Here is a 20495-nt window from a genome sequence, read left to right as displayed (position 1 = left end):
GCATTCAAGGAATAAGAGATCATTTTTGCTGTAGTGCAGAGTTTTGTGTAGAGGAGCCACAGAAGATAAGATTGCATAAGGTAAAGTAGTCAGGGATGCCAGTAGGAGAACCCCAAAAATATTTTTTTTCAAAGAAATAAATCATGGTTGGTATAAACCATAGACTTTTAAAAAAGAAACAATGTATAACCCAGTGAGTTGAGAAGCCAGATCCATCAGAGATATCAGTGAGTAAATTGGACAGGCGAGAGACTAGAAACTGAGTGAACAGTTAAGAAGCCACTGTCACAATCCCAGCAGGAAGTGATGAAAGGCTGAATTAGCATGGTGGTGGTACAAACATAAAGATGGAGACAGGGATGAAAGGTATTAAATAAAGTCTCACAGACATGAATGAAGAGGGAAGAAGCAAAGATGACATGGTAATTCCAAGACTGGGAGACTAGGAGAATGACAGCACCATGAGAGGAAAAGACAAATCTAGAGAGGAAATTAATCTAGGGACATAAAAAGCAACTACAGTTTCAGACTGATTGTTATCACGGTCATATCCAGAAAGAAAGTACTAAGTCATAATGCAAAGACATGAGCTTAAGACGGGAAGGAAAGCTCTATGCTTTTCTTCCTATGGCTGACTCCGTAGAAACTGCTGGTGCAAACAAATTGGGACCAGCACTCTGAGTATAGCCCTCCTCAAAACCCAGGTTCATGAAGGAAGTGAAACCCTCAAAGACACTGGAGAAGGAGCAAAAAAAATGTAAGTGTTGTCATCAAAGTCGAGAAGATGAGTCTTAAGAAGACAGAGGTAGTGAAGAAAGCCAGAACCTACAGAAAACGGTAAGGGCTGAAAAGAGGCCATCCTGCATGCCAAATAGGAGATCCCTGGAAACCTTGAGAAGAAAAAAAAAAAAAAAAAAAAATCCCTCAGGCTCAAAAAGTGTCAGAAGAGCAAATGAGTAAGTAGGAAGAAAGTGGAAGCTATGTCGACAGTGTATGCTTTCAAATGAAGTTTAAATCTCATTCAGATTTTTAATCTGAAATACGAGAACATGTAGATTTAAGAAAGCGAAAGAATGGGGTGTCTGGGTGGCTCAGTGGGTTAGAAGTCTGCCTTTGGCTCAGGTCATGATCCCAGGGTCCTGGGATGGAGCCCTGCATTGGGCTCCCTGCTCAGCGGGGAGCCTGCTTCTCCCTCTGCCTGCTTTTCCCCCTGCTTGTGCACGAGCCAGCGCGCTCTCTGTCTCTTTGACAAATAAACAAAATCTTAAAAAAAAAAAGGGAAGGAAGGAAGGGAGGAAGATAGATAGATAGATAGATAATTGATAATAGAAGCTGTCTTTAGTAGTCACAGGCCCTAATCTTTCTCTTCTGCTCTTCTTGTTTCACCTGATTTATTGGTTACTTTATGCAGCCTCTCAAGACCTCTCATTTCTGGGCTGCACTTCTAAGCCTTTCTCCTTTCAGTGAGAGAGGGCCATGTCTCATCACTCCTATCCCTTTTACCTCTTTCCTTTTTTCACTCACATCATGGAGGCAAGGACCAAAGTCAGATTTCACAAGAAAACCAAGATTTGATAGTTATTCTTCAGTATTTTCAGGCCATCTTCCAAAAGGCACATTAGAAATGTACTCAATATCATTAGTCATCAGTAAAATGCACATTAGGAAACCACTTCATAACTACTAGAATGACAAAAATTAAAAAGACTGGCAAGGATATGGAGCAACTAGAACTCTCATACATTACTGATGGAAATGTAAAATAATACAACCACATTGGAAAATATTTTAGCAGTTTTTTAAAAAAATGAACATACACCTAGCATATTAACCAGAAATTCTACTCCTAGGTATTTGCCCAAGAGAAATGCCTATGTCCTGGGGCGCCTGGGTGGCTCAGTGGGTTAAAGCCTCGGCATTCGGCTCAGGTCATGATCTCAGGGTCCTGGGATTGAGCCCCGCGTCGGGCTCTCTGCTCAGCGGGGAGCCTGCTTCCCTCCTCTCTCTCTCTGCCTGCCTCTCTGCCTACTTGTAATCTCTGTCTGTCAAATAAATAAATAAAATCTTTTAAAAAAAATAAAAAATTTAAAAAATTAAAAAAAAAAGAAATGCCTATGTCCATACGATGACTTCTACATGAACGTTCACAGTCAAAAACTGAAAGCAACTCAAATGTCCAACAATAAGGGCATGGATAAACAAATTTTGGTATATCCATACAATATAATAGTAAGTGATAAAAACGAATCAACTACTGATAGATGCAACAACATAGATGAATTTCAAAACGATTCTGCTGAGTGGGGAAAAAAGCTAAAAAACAAAAAAAAAGTACATGCTGTACATTTCCACGTATATAAAATGTTACAAAATGTAAACTAAGTCTATAAGGACAGAAAGCAAATTAATGGTTGCCTAGGGATGGAGAGAGGAACTCAAGAAAGACAGAAGAAAGGTATGACCAAAGGGCATAAGGTGACTTTAAACAGTGTTGGATATGTTCATTACCTTGATGGTGGTGATGGTTTCACAAATATATGCAAAACTGATCAAATCATATATATTAACATAGGCAGTTTATTTTATGCCAATCATACCTCAGCTATTTTTAAAAACAGTTGGGACAAGAGGCAAAATTTGAATATACACTGTGTATCAGATAATACTGTAACAATGGTAAATTTTTAAAAGTGAAGAAGGTGCATGTCCTAATCCCCATAATATAAAGTCACCACAAAGGCTGGAGATGAGGGCTTCTCTCTGGTAAACTGGGAACATCATTAGGGCACTTCCACTACTACCTTATTTTTGAGAGAGAGAGAAGAAAAAAAAAAAAAAACTAGCTGTCCTCTTCGTCAGAGAATGCCCTCCTAAGCAATGTTTCCGAAGTACAGGCCTGCCTGTACTCTTTCATGTCTAAAACTGTTTGCATTACATAATCCTTTGGGGATAAACAATTTCCATCTCTGTGTGGCTCTAATAAGAAGATACAGAGAATTCTCTGGCTACTGTCAGGTTCTCAGTTCTCTACCCGCATGATTCTTTAGCAGCAGCTACTTGGATCCTGTAAAATAAAAGCTTCTTTTCCAAGAATTCTTTGCTGCTCAGAGAGTCTCGCTTTTAGACAAACTCATGGCCAGACATTTATCAAAATAGTTTAGACCTACAGGTACCTTATCAGGTACTCAGGAGGGATGCCAGGAAAATGGGAATGGTCAGAATCCTCGACAGGTCTCTCTTCTGAAATCACTGGAGAATAAAACCTCCGAGGGTCTCAAGCCATAGGCAAGAAAGAAACAGCAAGTGTAAACTTTTTGTATATATTTATGAGCATAAATTACTGGGCTAAGTGCCCATCTCCATATCCCCCATCTGGTGTCAAAGATGTGGCTGGCACTTAGATTAAAAATAAAGCACTCAATATGGCATTATAATTATCTTTCTAAAACTGACTTTAAAAATAATCAGGATAAATTAATCTTACTCCCAACTCCAAAAGCCACATATTTATATGCTGCTTTGTATCCTTAACAAACTAAATTTTCTCAAAGTGATCACACATAGAAATATACAATATGCTCTCTTTAAAAGAAGAAAAGTCCCTGTCATCATCTGAAAATCTCAAAATATTCATCAATTTCTTATTCTATTATCTCTCAGAGGCACAGTGAAACCATACTATTCACAAATTTACACAAACTCAAGATACTCTTTTCTTATCATTTAAAACACTATGAAACTATATTTTATATGCATATACTTTATTCTGTACTATACATTATTTTGGATATGTAGTTACACATTTATAATTACATATAATTCTACAGAGTAAGAGGTGAAAATCACACACTCTTCTTCACGGGCAATTTGAGGGATCTTACCTAAGATTTCATCTCTGTACACTAATACTACCTAACCCTACTCAGGATGAGAACCTTGTGTAAGCAGCTGCAGTTTCCTTACAAGACAGGTAATAGAAATAGGGCAAGGTTTTTCTGCAGAGGAAGTTCTAGAGAAAATAAGGACAACCTTCACCAAAACTAGCAGAAATGCAAAGGCAAGATGGCCCCAGACTTCCCACTTCTCGAGAACCAACAGAAGATAGTCCTGTGTGTATCTTGCTAGGTCTTCACAACCTGCAGAATCAGTAAAAGCACAATATATGGTTAGATACTGTGCTTATTGTTTAGACTATTGCTTTCTGGGACATTCCCATGAAATGGATCTAGTGATGATGATTCTTCCCCAAAGCAGAAAAGACAGTGTTCTCCTTTTCAGGTAATCAATACACACTAATTGTCAGCATCACATCTACACCAAGTTCTAGTCCATCTTTGTGATCATTCATTCTCTCGATTACCATACCTTGAATATCTTTTCTTCTTTGACTCTTAATTAACCTTTGAATTTCATCTTTCATTATATCAGTAAAGATATTTTAGCCTTACTATCCATAAACCGAAGCCATTTCACATTTCCCTGATCTCAAACTTTTTCAATAATCTCAAATACAAGAACATAACACTCAGAGAATGTGTATTACAGAATGTTATTCTGTTCTAGTTAATGCAAAGAGGCAGGAAACAAAAACAAAAAGTATAACTATTTAGAAAGCAGGAGATAAAATTACATTATTTGTAGACAATATGATTGCATATCTCTTAAAAGACAAAAAAAAAAAAAAAGTAGAGAGAATGAATCACCAGAAAAGCCACCAAAACTAAACAGGAAGTTTAGTCAGGCAGCATTTCTATAGACTGGTAATCAACAGTCAGGAAAACATTATGAAAAGATGGCCTTATTGTAATCAATTTATAGCAGTAGCAGCAGGATAAGTATTTCAACCTCAAACACAAAACTCAAAAACTCTAAATTAGCGTACAGAAAAATAGGAAGACTTTAATGCCCTCCCTTCTCACTGGAGCCCAGACCACTTCCAGGCTGTCCCCCTCTTAAATGTGTACAAAAATTCTGACCCTCCCAGGAATCTCTTCCCTCAGGCCTGGAGCAGATTAGAATATTTTAAAATAAAATAACAAAACTTATGATAACCAGTAATTAAGAGACAAAAATCCTACCAAATTTGAACAAATTCGTTGTCTAAAGCAGGAAGGTAGCAAAAGAGAAATGGATGGCCCACAAGAGAACTGCTGGGATACTTCCACATTCATCAGCAGCGGTACCTGTACTGAACAGAGAGTCATATACTAGAGCAAAAAGCACCTTGCTGTTCTCCAGTCACTCTGGGCACTCTCTGTTGCTGGTTTATACAGAACAGAGAGAAAATCTGAGTTAGAAAACTACCTAATAGTTTCTTAAGACTTGTTGGGCCCTTAACCAAATTTACATCTCAGCTCTAAGCAAAGTCACCTCAAAGCCAATCCAAAACTAAGATGGTTTGCCCTTTTCTAAAGTCTTCTAAAGCTTTCTTTTTAACTCATGTCAGTGTTACATACTTCACAGCAACAGTCTCCACTAAGTCTGTTAACGTGCAGACAAGAAATGTTCCAGGCTACCTTCTCTGAAGCCCCTTCCCAACTGTGTGGCCCACCCAACAACTATTCCCACTTCCCCTTCTTCCTAGCCAACAAAACTCTAGCCTTGTTCCCCTTTCGAAGCTATCTTGACCTCCAGAGAAGGCTGGGTTCCTCCCCAGACTAAGATGAATTATGTCGGGTCAGAGTTCACCATGGTGATGGTATTCCCACAGCCAAGTCACTGGTTTAGGCATGGACACAATTCTGGCCTAAAGATGTAGGAGTGTTTCTAGAAAGGTTTCTTCAAGCTTTAAGAACACAGGACAGGTACAATTTCTTTTTTTATGTCTCCGGATATAGTTATATAAAGATTTGAAGACATTGAACCACTTGATCAACCAACTTTGTAAATAACTACACTTCCAGGCCTTTTGTTAAGTGAGATAATAAATGTCTCTAGAGTTTAAACTGCTTCCACCAGAGTTTTTTGTCATTTGTAACCAAAATCTTCCAAGTAATATACCATGTAAATGTCCAGCTAGAATATACTCCACCTATAGCCTAAGCATTTGACAATGGACACAAAAGACAAAACTAACCAATCTGGGGCACCTGGGTGGCTCAGTGGGTTAAAGCCTCGGCCTTCGGCTCAGGTCATGATCTCAGGGTCTTGGGATCAAGCCCGCATCATCTCTCTTCTCAGCGGGGAGCCTGCTTCCCTCCCCTCTCTCTCTGCCTGCTTCTCTGCCTGATTGTGATCTCTGTCTGTCAAATAAATAAATAAAATATTAAAAAAAAAAAAAAACTAACCAATCTGTAAAACCTGAAGAGGACATTTTCTTTATTGCCAAAATAGCTCGTTAGTAAGAGAAGCTATTATTGATCATCTGGAAACTATTCTGTCTTTGGTAAAATTACCTTGTGTCTCCTTTCTTTGAGATGAGTGTTTCTCCTATAAATTTGATGTACTTATTTAATAAGAGGGGAAGAAGATTTTTGATTACCACAATCTTATTGACATATAAATGGTAACAACCTAATCCTAATATATCTCTGTTGAGGCCAAACTAAGAGAAATAGGTTTAAACCAAAGGGAACTAGTTCATATATAAGGATGAATTTCCTGAGAGAAAAGACCATAGAAAAAAAATTCTCCAGGGACAGTATGGGATCTCCTTGATGAAAGTCTTTAAAAATAGATTATCCGTGTAGCTGTGAAGCTTTAGGACTATATTTGGATTACATGACAATTCAAGATTCCTGCCAGGCCTATCTAGAGAAAAAATATATCTTCTTCCTAAACAGAAAAGTAGAAAACCTCTAAGTGTTTAAATAAAAGAGAAGCAGAAACTTCTTAACCCCAAATTCTGGGTCAGTCATATTTATCATATATACGCAAACCAGTTGTTACATCAAATTCATCTCTATATTGTAGAGAGCAAAAAGGTAAACTGTATGACAAAAAATCTGACTACGTCTCAATTTCCAGAAAATTCAAGTGTCAGTAAGAGACTTATTTGATCAGAAAATGCCCAGTGACGAATTAAACTGTAAGTTAATTTGTTAACTAAAAAGATATTTGAAAGCACATAATGGATTAAAAAGAAATGGTATATACTTATCAGAAAAAAAAGTTTTTGCCCTATGGCAATTCTATAACTAAAATAACAAATTTTTTATTTTTTTCTTAAGATTTATTTATTCATTTATTTAAGAGAGATACAGAGTAGGGAGAGGAGCAGAAGGAGAGGGAGACAAGCAGACTCCCCTCTGAGCAGGGAGCTGGATCCCAGGACCCCCAGATCATGACCTGAGCTGAAATCAAGAGTCAGACGTGTAACCACTGAACCGCCCAGGAGCCCCTTAAATGTTTTTAGATGAAGAACTTTACTGTCCAAGAGTAGTGCTGAATATAGACTGTCCTATTAAAAATACAATTTGAAGTCTTTAAGATTTATACCTACTCACCATTAAATCCCCAGTCACATTTATAATGACTAAAATCTGGAATATTCATATTGAAGAGCAAATGCAAATAAGTGTTCACTTCTCTAGGGAAGTCATACGGTTGCTGACATGATGTGCAATGGATAACTGGTCTTTGGTTTAGCAACTAAGACACATAGATTATCTGTCAGCTGCTCAATCCTGGAGCAGAACAAGGAGGGCAATAATGATGGACGGTATGGTAAAGATGTGAGTCTCAGAAATACAGACTATCGCTATGGTGCTTTTTCACTTTGGTACCAGTTAGAAAAAGGCACCCTTCCCAAGTGATTATGCCTAACTTGGGGAGCAGACAGTTCTTTTTTACATTAGGAACTGTATCTATCTGGTATCATTGTACAATGAATATTTTACATAATTATTTGCAGTAGCCCCAGACTTAACCATTAGGAGGCTTGTGCCCAGTAGCAGACAAGAACTCCCTTGTCCTCTAGGAATGGAGGAAAGTAAGTCAGTCTCATTTTTTAACAGAATCAACCACCAAAACCTTCCCTCATTCTAGACAAGTTGAAGGCAGCTAAGGTTCCATTAAATTGAGTCTTATTTTCATTAAATAGAGAAAGAGAAAAAAAATTCTCCAGAAAGATCAAAGTGATCAAACTTTGTAGATTTGTTTTTCAGATGTTATTATATCTTCACTTTTTAAGCACAGATTTTCATACCACAGACTTCAACTTTACTGAAAGAACATCAATTTATCAATATGTATAATTTTTCTCTACATGAATACTTAAAGTGCTTTATAGGGATGACTTATAACTATAATTTTTTTTCTTTTTTTTTTTTTTTACAGAGAGAGATCACAAGTAGGCAGAGAGGCAGGCAGAGAGAAAGAGAGGAGGAAGCAGGCTCCCTGCTGAGCAGAGAACCCGATGCAGGACTCGATCCCAGGACCCTGAGATCACGACCCAAGCCAAAGGCAGAGGCTTAACCCACTGAGCCACCCAGGCGCCCGGGATGACATATAACTATAAAAGAAAGCTATAAAAGGTACTGTAGCACCATTAACTATTTTTTAAATGATGGGCTTCCTTTGTTTATTTAAATTTTACCTTTGAAGATTCGTATTAAAAATAGATTATAACTAGCCATCACCAAAGCTTGGGCTCAACTTAAGGCTGACTAAGGGAACAATGTATGAAGCAGCCTTCTAGAATGGAAACAGAAGACAGTATCTACTCAAACTAAACATACCAACTCGATATTACAAACAAATGAAAAAATAATAATTTGCTACTTAAAATTAATAACTTTACATATGACTAAATTATTTTATTTCTAAAAAAACGTTTCTTCAGTATAAAAAGAAATTGTTCAAATACATACACACAACTACATATTTATCTTGAAGTCAAGCCTTTGGTACTTTAAAGTAAAATAAATAAAACCTAAATCATTTTTGCAAATGGCTATGTTAATGCCACTGTATATTCTACACAAGCCTTTCATGAACTAACAGGCAAAAATGTTAGAGATTCTCTGTAATGGGACAGAGATCCTGCCGGCAAAGAAGGGGAGTGGATGAGAATGGCTGTTTGTGAGTCACCACCTGCTGACTTCTGACCCTAATTTTTTTTTTAACTGTAGGACTTCCTTAGCCAATTATAAGCTCTACCTACCAAGATTTCCAGCATCGAGTTTTCAACAACAATACCACATGTCACAGAACGACGGTCAGAGTCAAATGAAAAACTCCAAGTCCTACTGAGCAACATGTGAAGACCAGGCACTGCTCACCTAACAATGCTATCCACACATCATTGCCCAGATTACAAGATTCATGGAGTTTAAACTGATAGCATAGAGTTTGAAGACAGCTCTAGATCAGAATCCCAGTTTGAAATTCTAGTTTCACCACCTATGAGCTACAAGAGACTCTAGATAAATTACCTAACTTCTCAGTGCCTTAATTTATACATATATATAGTACTTACCTCAAACACTGTTATGATCATTAAAATTAGATAATACATATAAAGTACTTTAAATACTGCCTGAAAGTAGTATACATATTCAATAAATGTCAGCCATTATTATTATTATTACTATTACTACCAATAATGGTGGCTTCTTTATTTCTCCTCTGATCCAGAAACCCCACTTCTAGAAATCCACCCTGGAGAAATAATCCAAACTACAGTAGAAACACAAAAATTACTATAATTTCAAAAATAATAATAATTATTATTATTAGATGTCATTTACAATAATAAAAAGTTAATGCTACCTAAATGTATACCAATTAGAAAGCAACTGAGTTACTTATCAAATATCTATACAGTAAAATATTAATGTATCACTAAGAAATACATTAGGAATATAATAAAGAATTACGGAGCAAACAACTTCATGTTCATAGGCTTACAAATACTGAAAAAAAGCCAAGATTTTAAAACTATATGTACATCATTATAACAATGTAAAAATATATTTAAAATCATATTTTAAAAAGATGAGCAAGTAATACACCAATATCAAAAGAACAGATAAGACAAGAGGATGAGATTTTGAGTGATTTTTTTCCTTTTCTTTTCTACATTATCATGTAGTTGTATTACTTTCATAATTTTAATGTCAATCTATTTTTAAATATGTTTAACTTGCTACAGATATATCCACTAAATAGGATTATTCAAATGGTAATAAAAGTTACACCACAAAAATATATTACTGAAGTGGTTAAATTTCAAAATAGAAATAAAGAATAATCAAATATTTCAAATATTAGCACTCAAAATAAAAATATTACTTTTTTTGAGTTTTTCAAGTATATTTTTATTGAGGTATAGTTGACATACAACATTACATTAGTTCAAGGCATATGACATAATGATTTGATATTTATACATATTGAAAAATGATATTAAGAAATGATCACCACATACTTTGAAATGAAAATCTAGTAAATATCTGTTACCATACATAGTTACAGAATTTTTTTTTCTTGAGATAAAAACTTTAAAGGTTTCTTCTCCTAGCAACTTTCAAATATGTAATACAATAGTATTAACTATAGTCACCACACTGTACATTACATTCCCATGACCTATTTATTTTATAATTGCAATGTTTTACCTTTTGACTCTTTTCATCCATTTTGCCCATGCCTCCCCCTGCCTCTGGAAATCACCAATCTGTTCTCTGTATCTTTGAGCTTGGTTTTATGACCAATAACGACTCAAGTACCAAAACTGGTGAATTATTTACTTTTTAAACTAAGCTAGAAGAGATTCAGGTTTATTACTCTAACGTCTTCTCATTTACCTGCATTAGAAATGGGGGTGGGATTTCTGCTAGACCACTGGGAACTGCCCATAACTCTGGGTTCCTCCCCATGAAGCTGTGTGACAATGAAATCTTAGCTGCCACAGAAGTCACAGCAGAAAGCTGTTTCAAACCAGAGTTCTTCAAAGAGTGGCATCACTAGATGTGCCTTCCACCCGGAACAGGAGGAAGCAGCCTGACTTTCCTCTTATTATGGAACTAAATTTTAAAAATTTAGTTCCATAATAATAAATAATAAATAATAAAAAATAATAATAAATAATAAATAATAAAAATAATAAAAAAAACTAAATTTTAAAAGCTACTTTTTTGTTCATAAAAAGCAAGGCAAAACAGATAGTGAGACTCTAGAGGCAGCCAGAGACTAGAAGAACCTTCTAAAAAATCATTCTAGGCAAAAATTAACAAGGCAAGAAGCAACAAATGTTGGAGAGGATGTGGAGAAAGAGGAACCGTATTACACTGTTGGATGGAATGCAAGTTGGTGCAGCCACTTCAGAAAACAGTGTGGAGATTCCTCAAAAAATTAAAAATAGAGCTACTCTATAACTTGGCATTGCACTACTGGGTATTTACCCCAAAGATACAGATGTAGTGAAAAGAAGGTCCATATGTACCCCAATGTTCATACCAGCAATGTCCACAATAGCCAGACTGTGGAAAGAGCCAAGATGCCCTTCAACAGACGAATGGATAAAGAAGACGAGGTCCATATATACAATGGAATATTACTCAGCCATCAGAAAGGATGAATACCCAACTTTTGCATCAACATGGATGGGACTGGAAGAGATTATGCTGAGTGAAAAAGTCAAGCAGAGAAAGTCAATTATCATATGTTTTCACTTACTTGTGGGACATAAGGAATAACATGAAGGACATTACAAGGAAAGGAAAAGTGAAGGGGGGAGTATTGGAGGGGAGACAAACCATGAGAGACTGTGGACTCCAAGAAACAAACTGAGGATTTTAGAGGGGAGGGGGGTGGGAAGATGGCTGAGCTCGGAGGTGGGTATTAAGGAGGGCACATATTGCATGGAGCACTGGGTGTTATATGTAAACAATGAGTCTTGGAACAGTACATCAAAAACTAATAATGTATTGTACAGTGACTAACATAATAAAATTTAAAAATGTAAAAAAAATCCTACTCTTTTAAAATAAAATTAAATTAAAATTAAAATTAAAATCACTTTACTCCATCATAATGGAGATGGCTTCTTAGCAGATTAGAGGCCAAAAACTTCATTTAATGATTTTTCCACTCACAGTGCTGATATGAAGTTCTTTTTTAAATAAATATACTTAATTTTTTTAAGTCAATCTAAAAAATATTATTGACTATCTCAAAATACAGGGTACTCAAAAAGGAAAAAAAATAGATACTGGCTTCTAGAATAACAGCAGTTGAGGAAAGCCTGCTCTAAACATATGGGCTACCCGCGTTTTTTCCAACTGTGCTGCATTTTACTTCCTCTATAACATCTTCTTTTTCTGTCAACCTGTAACGTCATCTTCACATCCTCCCTCCGCCTAATCTCTGTCTCTTGAAATGCTAGGATATAATCGAAAGTCAGCTCCTCTTCAAATTTACCCAAGACTCCCCAAGCTCCCTCAGTCAAGCCATCACCCTCTTGTGGTTGGCCTGACCCCACCTCATAGCTCTGCTATTAAGAAGCTCATCTGTCCAAGTAGATGGAATGTTCTCTGAGGGCAGAGAATGCAATGATTCACCTTTAGGGATCATAGAGAACATAACACTGTTTTCCACATGTGTCCAACTATATAGAAAATGTTGGTTTAATTGAACTGAATTTCTGAAGAATCTGTTCAGAAGGTGCACCAAGGTCAGCAGTCATGATCCTACATTCACCTACAAATAGGTTCCTAGGCATGGGAACTGGCTGACTAAAGGGGAAACTACCCTTCCTTTTTTGGCAGAAATATCAATACATCATTTTAAACCAAAGTAATCTGACTTTTCTCTTAAATCAAAAGGCATTTGTCCACATTAAATCCACAGGCCTCTTGTAACCTTGGTAATGTAGGAGCTCAACATTTACTAATAGCACCTATAATGTCTGAAAAGCAGATCATTCATCATGCTACTCATAATTTAATTATTCAGAACTATATCTTATTTCAGAAAGAATCCAATGAAACCTAAATAAATACACATACCACAACAAGATAAAATGACATATCTCAGAAGAGAAAGAAAAAAAATAAAACAAAGGAAAATTGAATGTAGGAGAGATAAGCTGTCCTGGGAGTGAGATTTTATATACCAAATCAATGTATTCTATAAAAATCTGCACATTTGTTCAAGGTAGGTCAGAGATTTGGCTCTAACACTTCTAGTAGCCAACAAACACAGGATGATCCAATCAGTCACATGATTCAATTCTTAAGATAAAAACAGGAAGCTATCAAAGAACTGTCTTTCTCTTGCTCCTCATAAAAAGGATACTATATAATGCAACAAATGAAGTCCTTGAGGACACCTTTGCTGTTGATTTCTCAGAAAACTGTGGGAAGACCATTCTTCGTAACAACCTTCATAGGCAAAGGACAGCACACAAGTTAAGAAATGCAAATGATGGAGAAGATGACAATCAGGCCAAGGAAGAGGTCCAGGTACACAGCTCCTTGCAGGTCTAGATTTATCAGAATCAGATTTTATTCTACCTGAACCAACTTAAAATCCAGAGGCTTCATGCATCCACTTATCTTTAAAATTATAAAGAAAACTTGATGCTCATGTCCATTCTTCTTGGGCTATGTTTGTAGTTTCATAACATCCTCCAAGGGAAGCATGACTCAAGAAATGTTAAGAACCAATGATCTAAAGAAGTAGACTCTCGGTATCCTTCAGGGAATGTTCCATAAGCAGTTTCGTCTCTGAACTTCCAAGAAGTGCTGAGCCTCAAGACTGCAGCCCCCGACAAGCATCTGAAATACAACTTCTCTGATGCCAAGTGTGGAACTCTAAGTTTAACCACTGGCCAACCTATGTGTCAACTGTATGATACCATGACCTTTGATAAGTAGTGAGGGAGCACATAACCATCTGCTTTTTCAGATAGATTTCAGCCATGAACATTGACAAAGTTGCCTCAAAGGACTGGTGATATTTCTTCTACATAATATAAAAAGGAAAAAAAAAACCACCCACCTTTTGCCTGTAGATAAAAATTTCAGACAAGCACAGACACACACACACACAAACCTTTTTCCTAGATAAAAATTATTTTTTAATTTTAAAAATAACCTTTCCATATCGGTTGGTATATTTGAGTATTTTTTCCTTTTTATTGTTTCAATCTTTTTAAATCTTTTGTTATACAGAAAAACAATCACAGCCATAGCTTTAGACACACACACACACACACAGAATCAACCATCCACCCACAGTATCATGGTTAGAATGTCTCAAAGGCCCAACAGCATCAAGTGAGGAAGCTGGTTTATCGGACCACTGAGACAAAGCTCTTTAAGATTCATTCATGTAGAAGTCACAGCTATCCAGAGTCTGGTCCTCAGCATAAGAAGTCCAGAGATACATCTTTGTCAAAAATACGCAACTGAATAGACTAAAGGGTACCAACTCATTCTAAGAGGCTGAAGTGCAAATTAGAATACCAACTTATTAATTAATCATAGAGAACAGTCTTTTCCATTAATCAGAAAATTTGCACCAGAAGCCAGGATGCTGCTTCCCCAATGCTAAGATACCTGGAATCCCAAATTAGTAATCAGTTTACCATAAGTTAGAACAAAGAAATATAGAGTTTGAGGAATACCTAATAAATTATCAATATCCAACATATGCCTTTCTAGTGATCAAAACTGCAGCTTTCACATACACAGTCTCTCTTTCTAGGATGTTGTTGCCCTAACAGTGCAGACTTCTTGGTCTCTAAGCTTTCTTTTCCACATCCTTCCACAACCATTAAGTATTTTTCTCGGTATGTATAATACAACTGATAGATGTGTACCTTATGTGCATTATTATCCCTATTTCTCAGACTAATAACTCCCAGATAAAGTTGATTAAGTAACTTGTCCATGGTCACAGATAGTATAAGGCAGAGCAGAGATTCAAAGCCAGATCTCAAATCAAAACCTGTGCCTTTAACTTGCAGTAAATTATTCAAAGTGTCTTTCCCTGGACCTCCCACCTCCCAGTATGATTTAAATGTCCCTACTCAGTATTCCCATAACACCCTAAGCACATCATGACTATAATTTTTGTTATATAGATCTTTCTCACTACACTGAAACTTTGTGAGGACAGGAATCCTGTCTCATTCACCTTTGTATCCCCAGTGTGCTATTTATCAAGGTAAATATGCAAACTAATTTGTCCAGTGGTTTAATATAAAAATCACCAAACTGAAGGTCTTGAACTAACCTTAAGAAGGTCACATCTTAAGCCCATCAACAAATATCTCATCTAAAAAATGGGATGAAGTATAGGTATACAAGGTGGCTTAGGTCCTTTCTACATTTAAAAAGCAGTACTATTGTAGATAAGCCCTCATTTTTATAGACCATCTTAATAGTTTGAATTATTAGAAGTAAAATTAAAGTCCTCATTTATCTTATGTACACAACATATATAAATAATAGGGAGTTCAGAAAAAGCTTCCTCTTTTCTGCAAGGAGACAACTATCCTCTATAGCAAAATCAAACAGCGGCACCCTCCTCTGGTGAATATTACAGGAGCTAAAACAACACAAAAGAAAACAATTAGATGGTGGGGTTTTCCTTAAATGAAAGAAAAAGCAAGAGATAAATTACCTAATATTATGTGTTATTATCACATTCCCAATAGCAACTAAATAACTATCTTTTACATTACTTTTCATATTTTGCCCTAAAACAAAGCCAAGATGAATGAACTGGCCACATATTATAGGAGATTATAGATAGAACAATTACTCTATTTTTAAGGAGGGGACCTATATGTGAAAAATTCTTCTATTTACATAATGACATTGACCGTGTCCCTTTTCTGGATGATATATTTACCAGAAGATAGTACTGGAAATTTTTCAACCTGAAATCTGTTTAGATTCGCAACTTTCAGGTTTTAGAATATCAACTTAAAAGAAAATTTAAGAAAGTCATTCACTTACACATGCAGGCTCAAAATATGTCAGTACATCACATCCACGCAAGTACAGCCCAAAGTTTCACAACATTACTATTACATCTGTACCTTTAAATTAAAACTAAAACTGTGCTTTCTAAGACCAGAAGCAGATTCACAGCTGCCCAATTTTAATTTAAAAATATACAACAAATATAAGCTTTATTAAATGATTTAAAACAGTCTAGGCATATAAAATGAAAATATAGACATTCTGATCAAACCAAGAAAACAATTTAGTCATTTTATTGGGAACATTATCATTTAAATATGTTTTTACCCAAGCACAGAACATCTCCTCTCTCAATTAATTTCGGGTCTTTTACCTACCCTGTGACCAAGGAGAGAAGAACCCCACCCTACAAAAAAAGCTACAAAATTACAACCAGTAAGAAACCTTCATTTTGAAAGACAGAACATAGGGCTAGGTTGGACAGAAAACAGCAAAAATTGATTTCAGTTCTACCAAATAAATTTTCCAACTAAGTTGTCATCCCTGACAAAGTTGGTTTAAAGCAGATACAGTATCTCAAAAGATTAGCAGAGTGGTGAGTGAAGTGACTGTATCAAAGACAAAATGCAAATAAGATAACCAATTGAAAGCTTTCTCAATGTTCACCCAAAACAAAGGCCAAAGGAAAAGCAAATACTGAAAAGCATGAACTGCTGGCATTCCCTAGAGCCCACCAGAGACCAGAAGAACTAAAATGAGAGTTGGAGGGAAAGTTGGATGCCGGCACAGAGCCGGGTGGGGGTGGGGGTGCTAATGAAGAAGGGGTGACAAAGGAGGCAGAGGGAATATGAGTAAGAAAGTATCCTGCAAAAAAAAAAAAAAAGTACGCAGCATTGAAAGTCTTACAAACTGCCAATTGAGATAGATGGGGTTGCTGTCCTGATGTACTCGGGAGCTCGGCGCTGGAGCCACATTTGCCACTCACTTCCCCTGGGCCATTGCCCAAGGACCAGAGCCAACACTCGCCCCGACCTCCAGGAAATCTGAGCCCGGGCACTCAATCAGGGTGCCGCAGAAATGCGGCAGAGGGACCTCAACCGGCCTCTAACATCATCTTTTGCCCCAGATGAACCCCAAATAAGGGACTTTAGAAGCAGAGAGATGCCTGCGCACCCACGCCGGCCAGGGCGCCCGGGCGAGATCTGGGCACCGCCGCCTCTGCGGGCATTGCCACCTCTGCAAAGGCCGGAGGCATCCCGATCCCGTGGCACGATCCTGCTAAAAGCAGGCGGCGCCGTTGTCAACTAGCTCGATTGCACTTGCAAAGTTAATGGAGTTGTGAAGAAGCGCGGAGCTGCCCTTCGGGTTCCTCCTCTAGGAAAATGGGATATGAAGGAGTCAGAGCTTCCTTCATCTTCAATGAACTCTCTCACTGACTCGGCTCTGCAGATTTTGTCTCTTTTCCCTAAAAAGAATCAAAGATATTTTCTTCCTTCTTTGTGCCTCGCTTAGCCTCAAACCCTACCTAGAACAGGGGCGCTGAAGCCCTGGGCCAAAGTTCACAGTAGAAACTCTCCCTGAAAAACCAGCACAGTCATTTGCTGGGTTCTGGCCTTGAGAAACCTCACAAATTATGAGGCACAAAATAGATTGTGGACGAACCTCCCTCCCCCTAAATGGCCACTGAGACCAAGAGGTCTGGATCCAGCAGTATTTTTTAGCAAGTTGAGCCACATTTGGATCTAGTGTCTTTGTCCAGCCCGGCACCAGGTCATCACCACGCCCCTCGCACCCAGTTCCGACCCCGCTGGTCACACGTCCTCTTGTTTACCCACACCCACACAAACAAAACCCCAGAGAACTCCTACCTCGCCCCCGTGTCCGTCAAAGATCCCGAAGATGGACGGGTGCGTCTTGTTGGCTAGGTCCGTAAGAACTTCAAATCGGTCCTCCATGTGGTCTCTCCGGCCCTGGATGGAATACACAGCCACGTTGTGGCTCTTAAACTCCCAGGTCTTGGAAAACTCGGCCTCCAGGACGTCGAGCCCCCCAAGCCGATCGTTCTGCATGATCTCGGCCACCTTGCCCTTCACCATCTTCACGGCGTCCCGGCTGGACTTGACGATGGTCTTCACCTCGTCCGTGTGGAAGAAGTAACTCCACAGTGCCAAGCTGATGCACAGCAGGAAGAGCGTCTCGGGTCTCAGCAAGAAGTAGCGCATGATGCGACCCAGCAGAGACAGCAAAGTCATTGTATCCTCTATCATTTATTATCGCTACAGCCCCAGCCACCAGCAGCGACGCGCGCCCCGAAGGCTCGCCGGGTCCCGGAGCACTGCGGGGACAGCCCGCGGGGAGGGAGGCGGAGCAGCAGCCGAGGGAGGGGGGAGGAGACTCGCGGAGCCGGGCAGGAGGCTGACGAGCAGGCTGCTCCCAGCCCGCACGGCGAACAGAGGCAGTTTCCCTTTTGTCTCCTGGCCTCGGCGGCAAGGAGGCCCGCGCCTCGCGCACCGGCGCCTGTGCCCGCGAACCGCGCCGCCTCCCCTCCCCGCGCCCCTTTGTGAGGCGGCGGCCGAGACGGCAGCGGTGGCAGCAAGGCTGCAGCCGCTGGTGCCCGAGATGGGCTAGAGGAATCAAGTTAAAGTTGCGCCGGGCGAGTCTACGGTGGTGGGCGGGAGAATTCGGGGGCGCTGGGGCCCGCGCGGCCCTTCCGCGGGTGCCCCTCGCCGCTCTGGGGAACGATCAGCAGCAGGTGAGGAGGCGCGGGACGCGAGAGCCCGGCGGGCAAGGGATGCACGTCCCCTCGGTCGCCGCGGCAGGGGAGCGCAGAGCCGGCCGAGCGCTCCGATTCCTTCAGACACCCCGGGAAGCCCCAGAGAATAAAAGTTTTGCGGGAGCCTGGGCAGAGGCGGGGGTACGCGGAGCCCGGCGACGCAGGACGATCCGCGCTGAGCCGCAGGCGGCCGGCGGGCTCAGCCTGCCTCTCCCCAGTACCTCCCTGCTCGGCTCGGCACCGCTCCGCTCGGCTCGCGCGCTCGCTCCTCTCGCCGCGGACCGCGCTCGCCCCGCCCCGCGCACTCGCCCCGCCCCGCCCCTCCCCGGGAGCTGGGACTCCAGGCCCGAGGTGCTCGCGCCGAGCTGTCAAAGACTGAGGCAGCTCCGCCACCGCTAGCGCGCTGGCGGCTCGGGGCGTTTCCGACGAACCGAGGGGGAGAAAAGGGGCGCGTCCGCTCTCTAGGTCCAGTAGATGGCCTTTCCTTCCTTATGCGGACTCCCAGGACAAAATAATACTGGTTCTGGTCTTCTGAACGGCGGTTTTCTCAGGAGCTAGTATCGCTGGCTGGAAAGCAAAGTGCCGCACGTGAGCGATCCCCCCCTCCGGCTGGCCGCACTGTAGTGCGGTCCCCGCCTCGCCTGGCATAAGGCAAGCGAGAAGGGACGCACTTCTCCAAGCTCGCAAAGCGAGGCGGTGAGGATCCGGCCGTTGGGTTCTGCGACAGAGGCCTGCTGGGATCTCAAGAGAGGCGGAGAGCGAACCTGAGGCCTAAAACCTTTCTCGCGACGAGAAAAGACCATCCCGACAACAGGAGGATGTGGGGACTCGGAGCTACAGGGAAGTGCGCTCTGAGGATAACTTCGGGAGGGGCGAGGATGCGCTGGCCTCCCGAGGGCTGCGGCCGCCCCTGGAGCAGAGGACGCAACCACGAGGGCCTTGGGCGGTGACAGCCCTTCGTCGGAGAGACAAGGAGCCTCCTAGTGGAGCCCCGGGGCGCTCCCGACCCCACTGCGGGGCGAGGGCTGTGACTGGGCTGTTCCAGTTTCCGGATCCCTTTGAAGCTTCAAACTCCAGGCCTCCTACCGTCTGCTCAGTCATCGCAGGAGAAAGTGCGGTCCGGGTGGGAGTCTTTCGGTGAGCAGAAGTGAAAGGCCGCAGAGAAGAGTATGGGCTTTCCGAGACCCTCAAGGATAACTTGGTGACACACGGGCAGGTGTCGATGGCCTTGAAGATTTGGGGGAAATGACCAATGTGCAAATCAGCTTAAAATACAGAAAGGAGGGTGCTTTAGAGGAAAATAGTCACTCTCGCTACCCCTGTCCAGGAAGAAGAGTGCTGATCTGCAGCTTCCATTCCGCTAGACTGGAAAGTAGGGGCTGCCTGATCCAAGCCCAGCCAGTGTCTGTCTCCCCAAGCATTCCTGCATTGGTATGATTCCCGACTACGTTTTTTAAAAAAACAAAAATAAATAAAAATAAAAAGGAATAAAATACTGGAAGGAAATACACCAAAATGTTCAGTGTGTTTAACTACAGTAGTAAATGATATGTGGTTTTCATGTTCTGCTTTGGACTTTTCGTCTGCTTTCTACAACTTTTCCAAAACATTTACAAAAAGCACAGATAACCATCAGAACAAGAAAGAAAAGAAAAACTTTGACATTTAAATGGCATATACAGTATGTTCTCAATTACATACACATGCATAGGAAAGACAGGAAGGAAATAGGAAGAACTGTTAACAGGATGTTGTTTTTGACAACTAAGATATGGTCCCCTATTTTGTTTTGCACTTTTTGGTATATTCCACCTGATAAATAGAGTAAACAGTTTTGAAATTAA

At 40.1% G+C, this 20495-nt stretch overlaps 1 protein-coding gene across 1 annotated transcript in view; it reads right to left on the bottom strand.

Annotated features, from left to right (window-relative positions):
• PPM1L (protein phosphatase, Mg2+/Mn2+ dependent 1L) overlaps positions 1-18929 on the bottom strand; it is a 292725-nt gene extending 273796 nt beyond the window's left edge. Inside the window, exon 1 of the mRNA XM_080802905.1 lies at positions 17747-18929. Within this exon, the coding sequence (XP_080659031.1) occupies positions 17747-18145 (399 nt within the window). The 5' untranslated portion in view covers positions 18146-18929. The remainder of the gene's footprint in view (positions 1-17746) is intronic.
• Between the last annotated feature and the right edge of the window lie 1566 nt (positions 18930-20495).

This window comes from Martes martes, assembly GCF_963455335.1.
Source record: "Martes martes genome assembly, chromosome: 1".
Lineage (NCBI taxonomy): Eukaryota > Metazoa > Chordata > Mammalia > Carnivora > Mustelidae > Martes > Martes martes.
The sequence above is the reverse complement of the archived record's forward strand: the minus strand, read 5'-3'. Positions and strand labels throughout refer to the sequence as shown.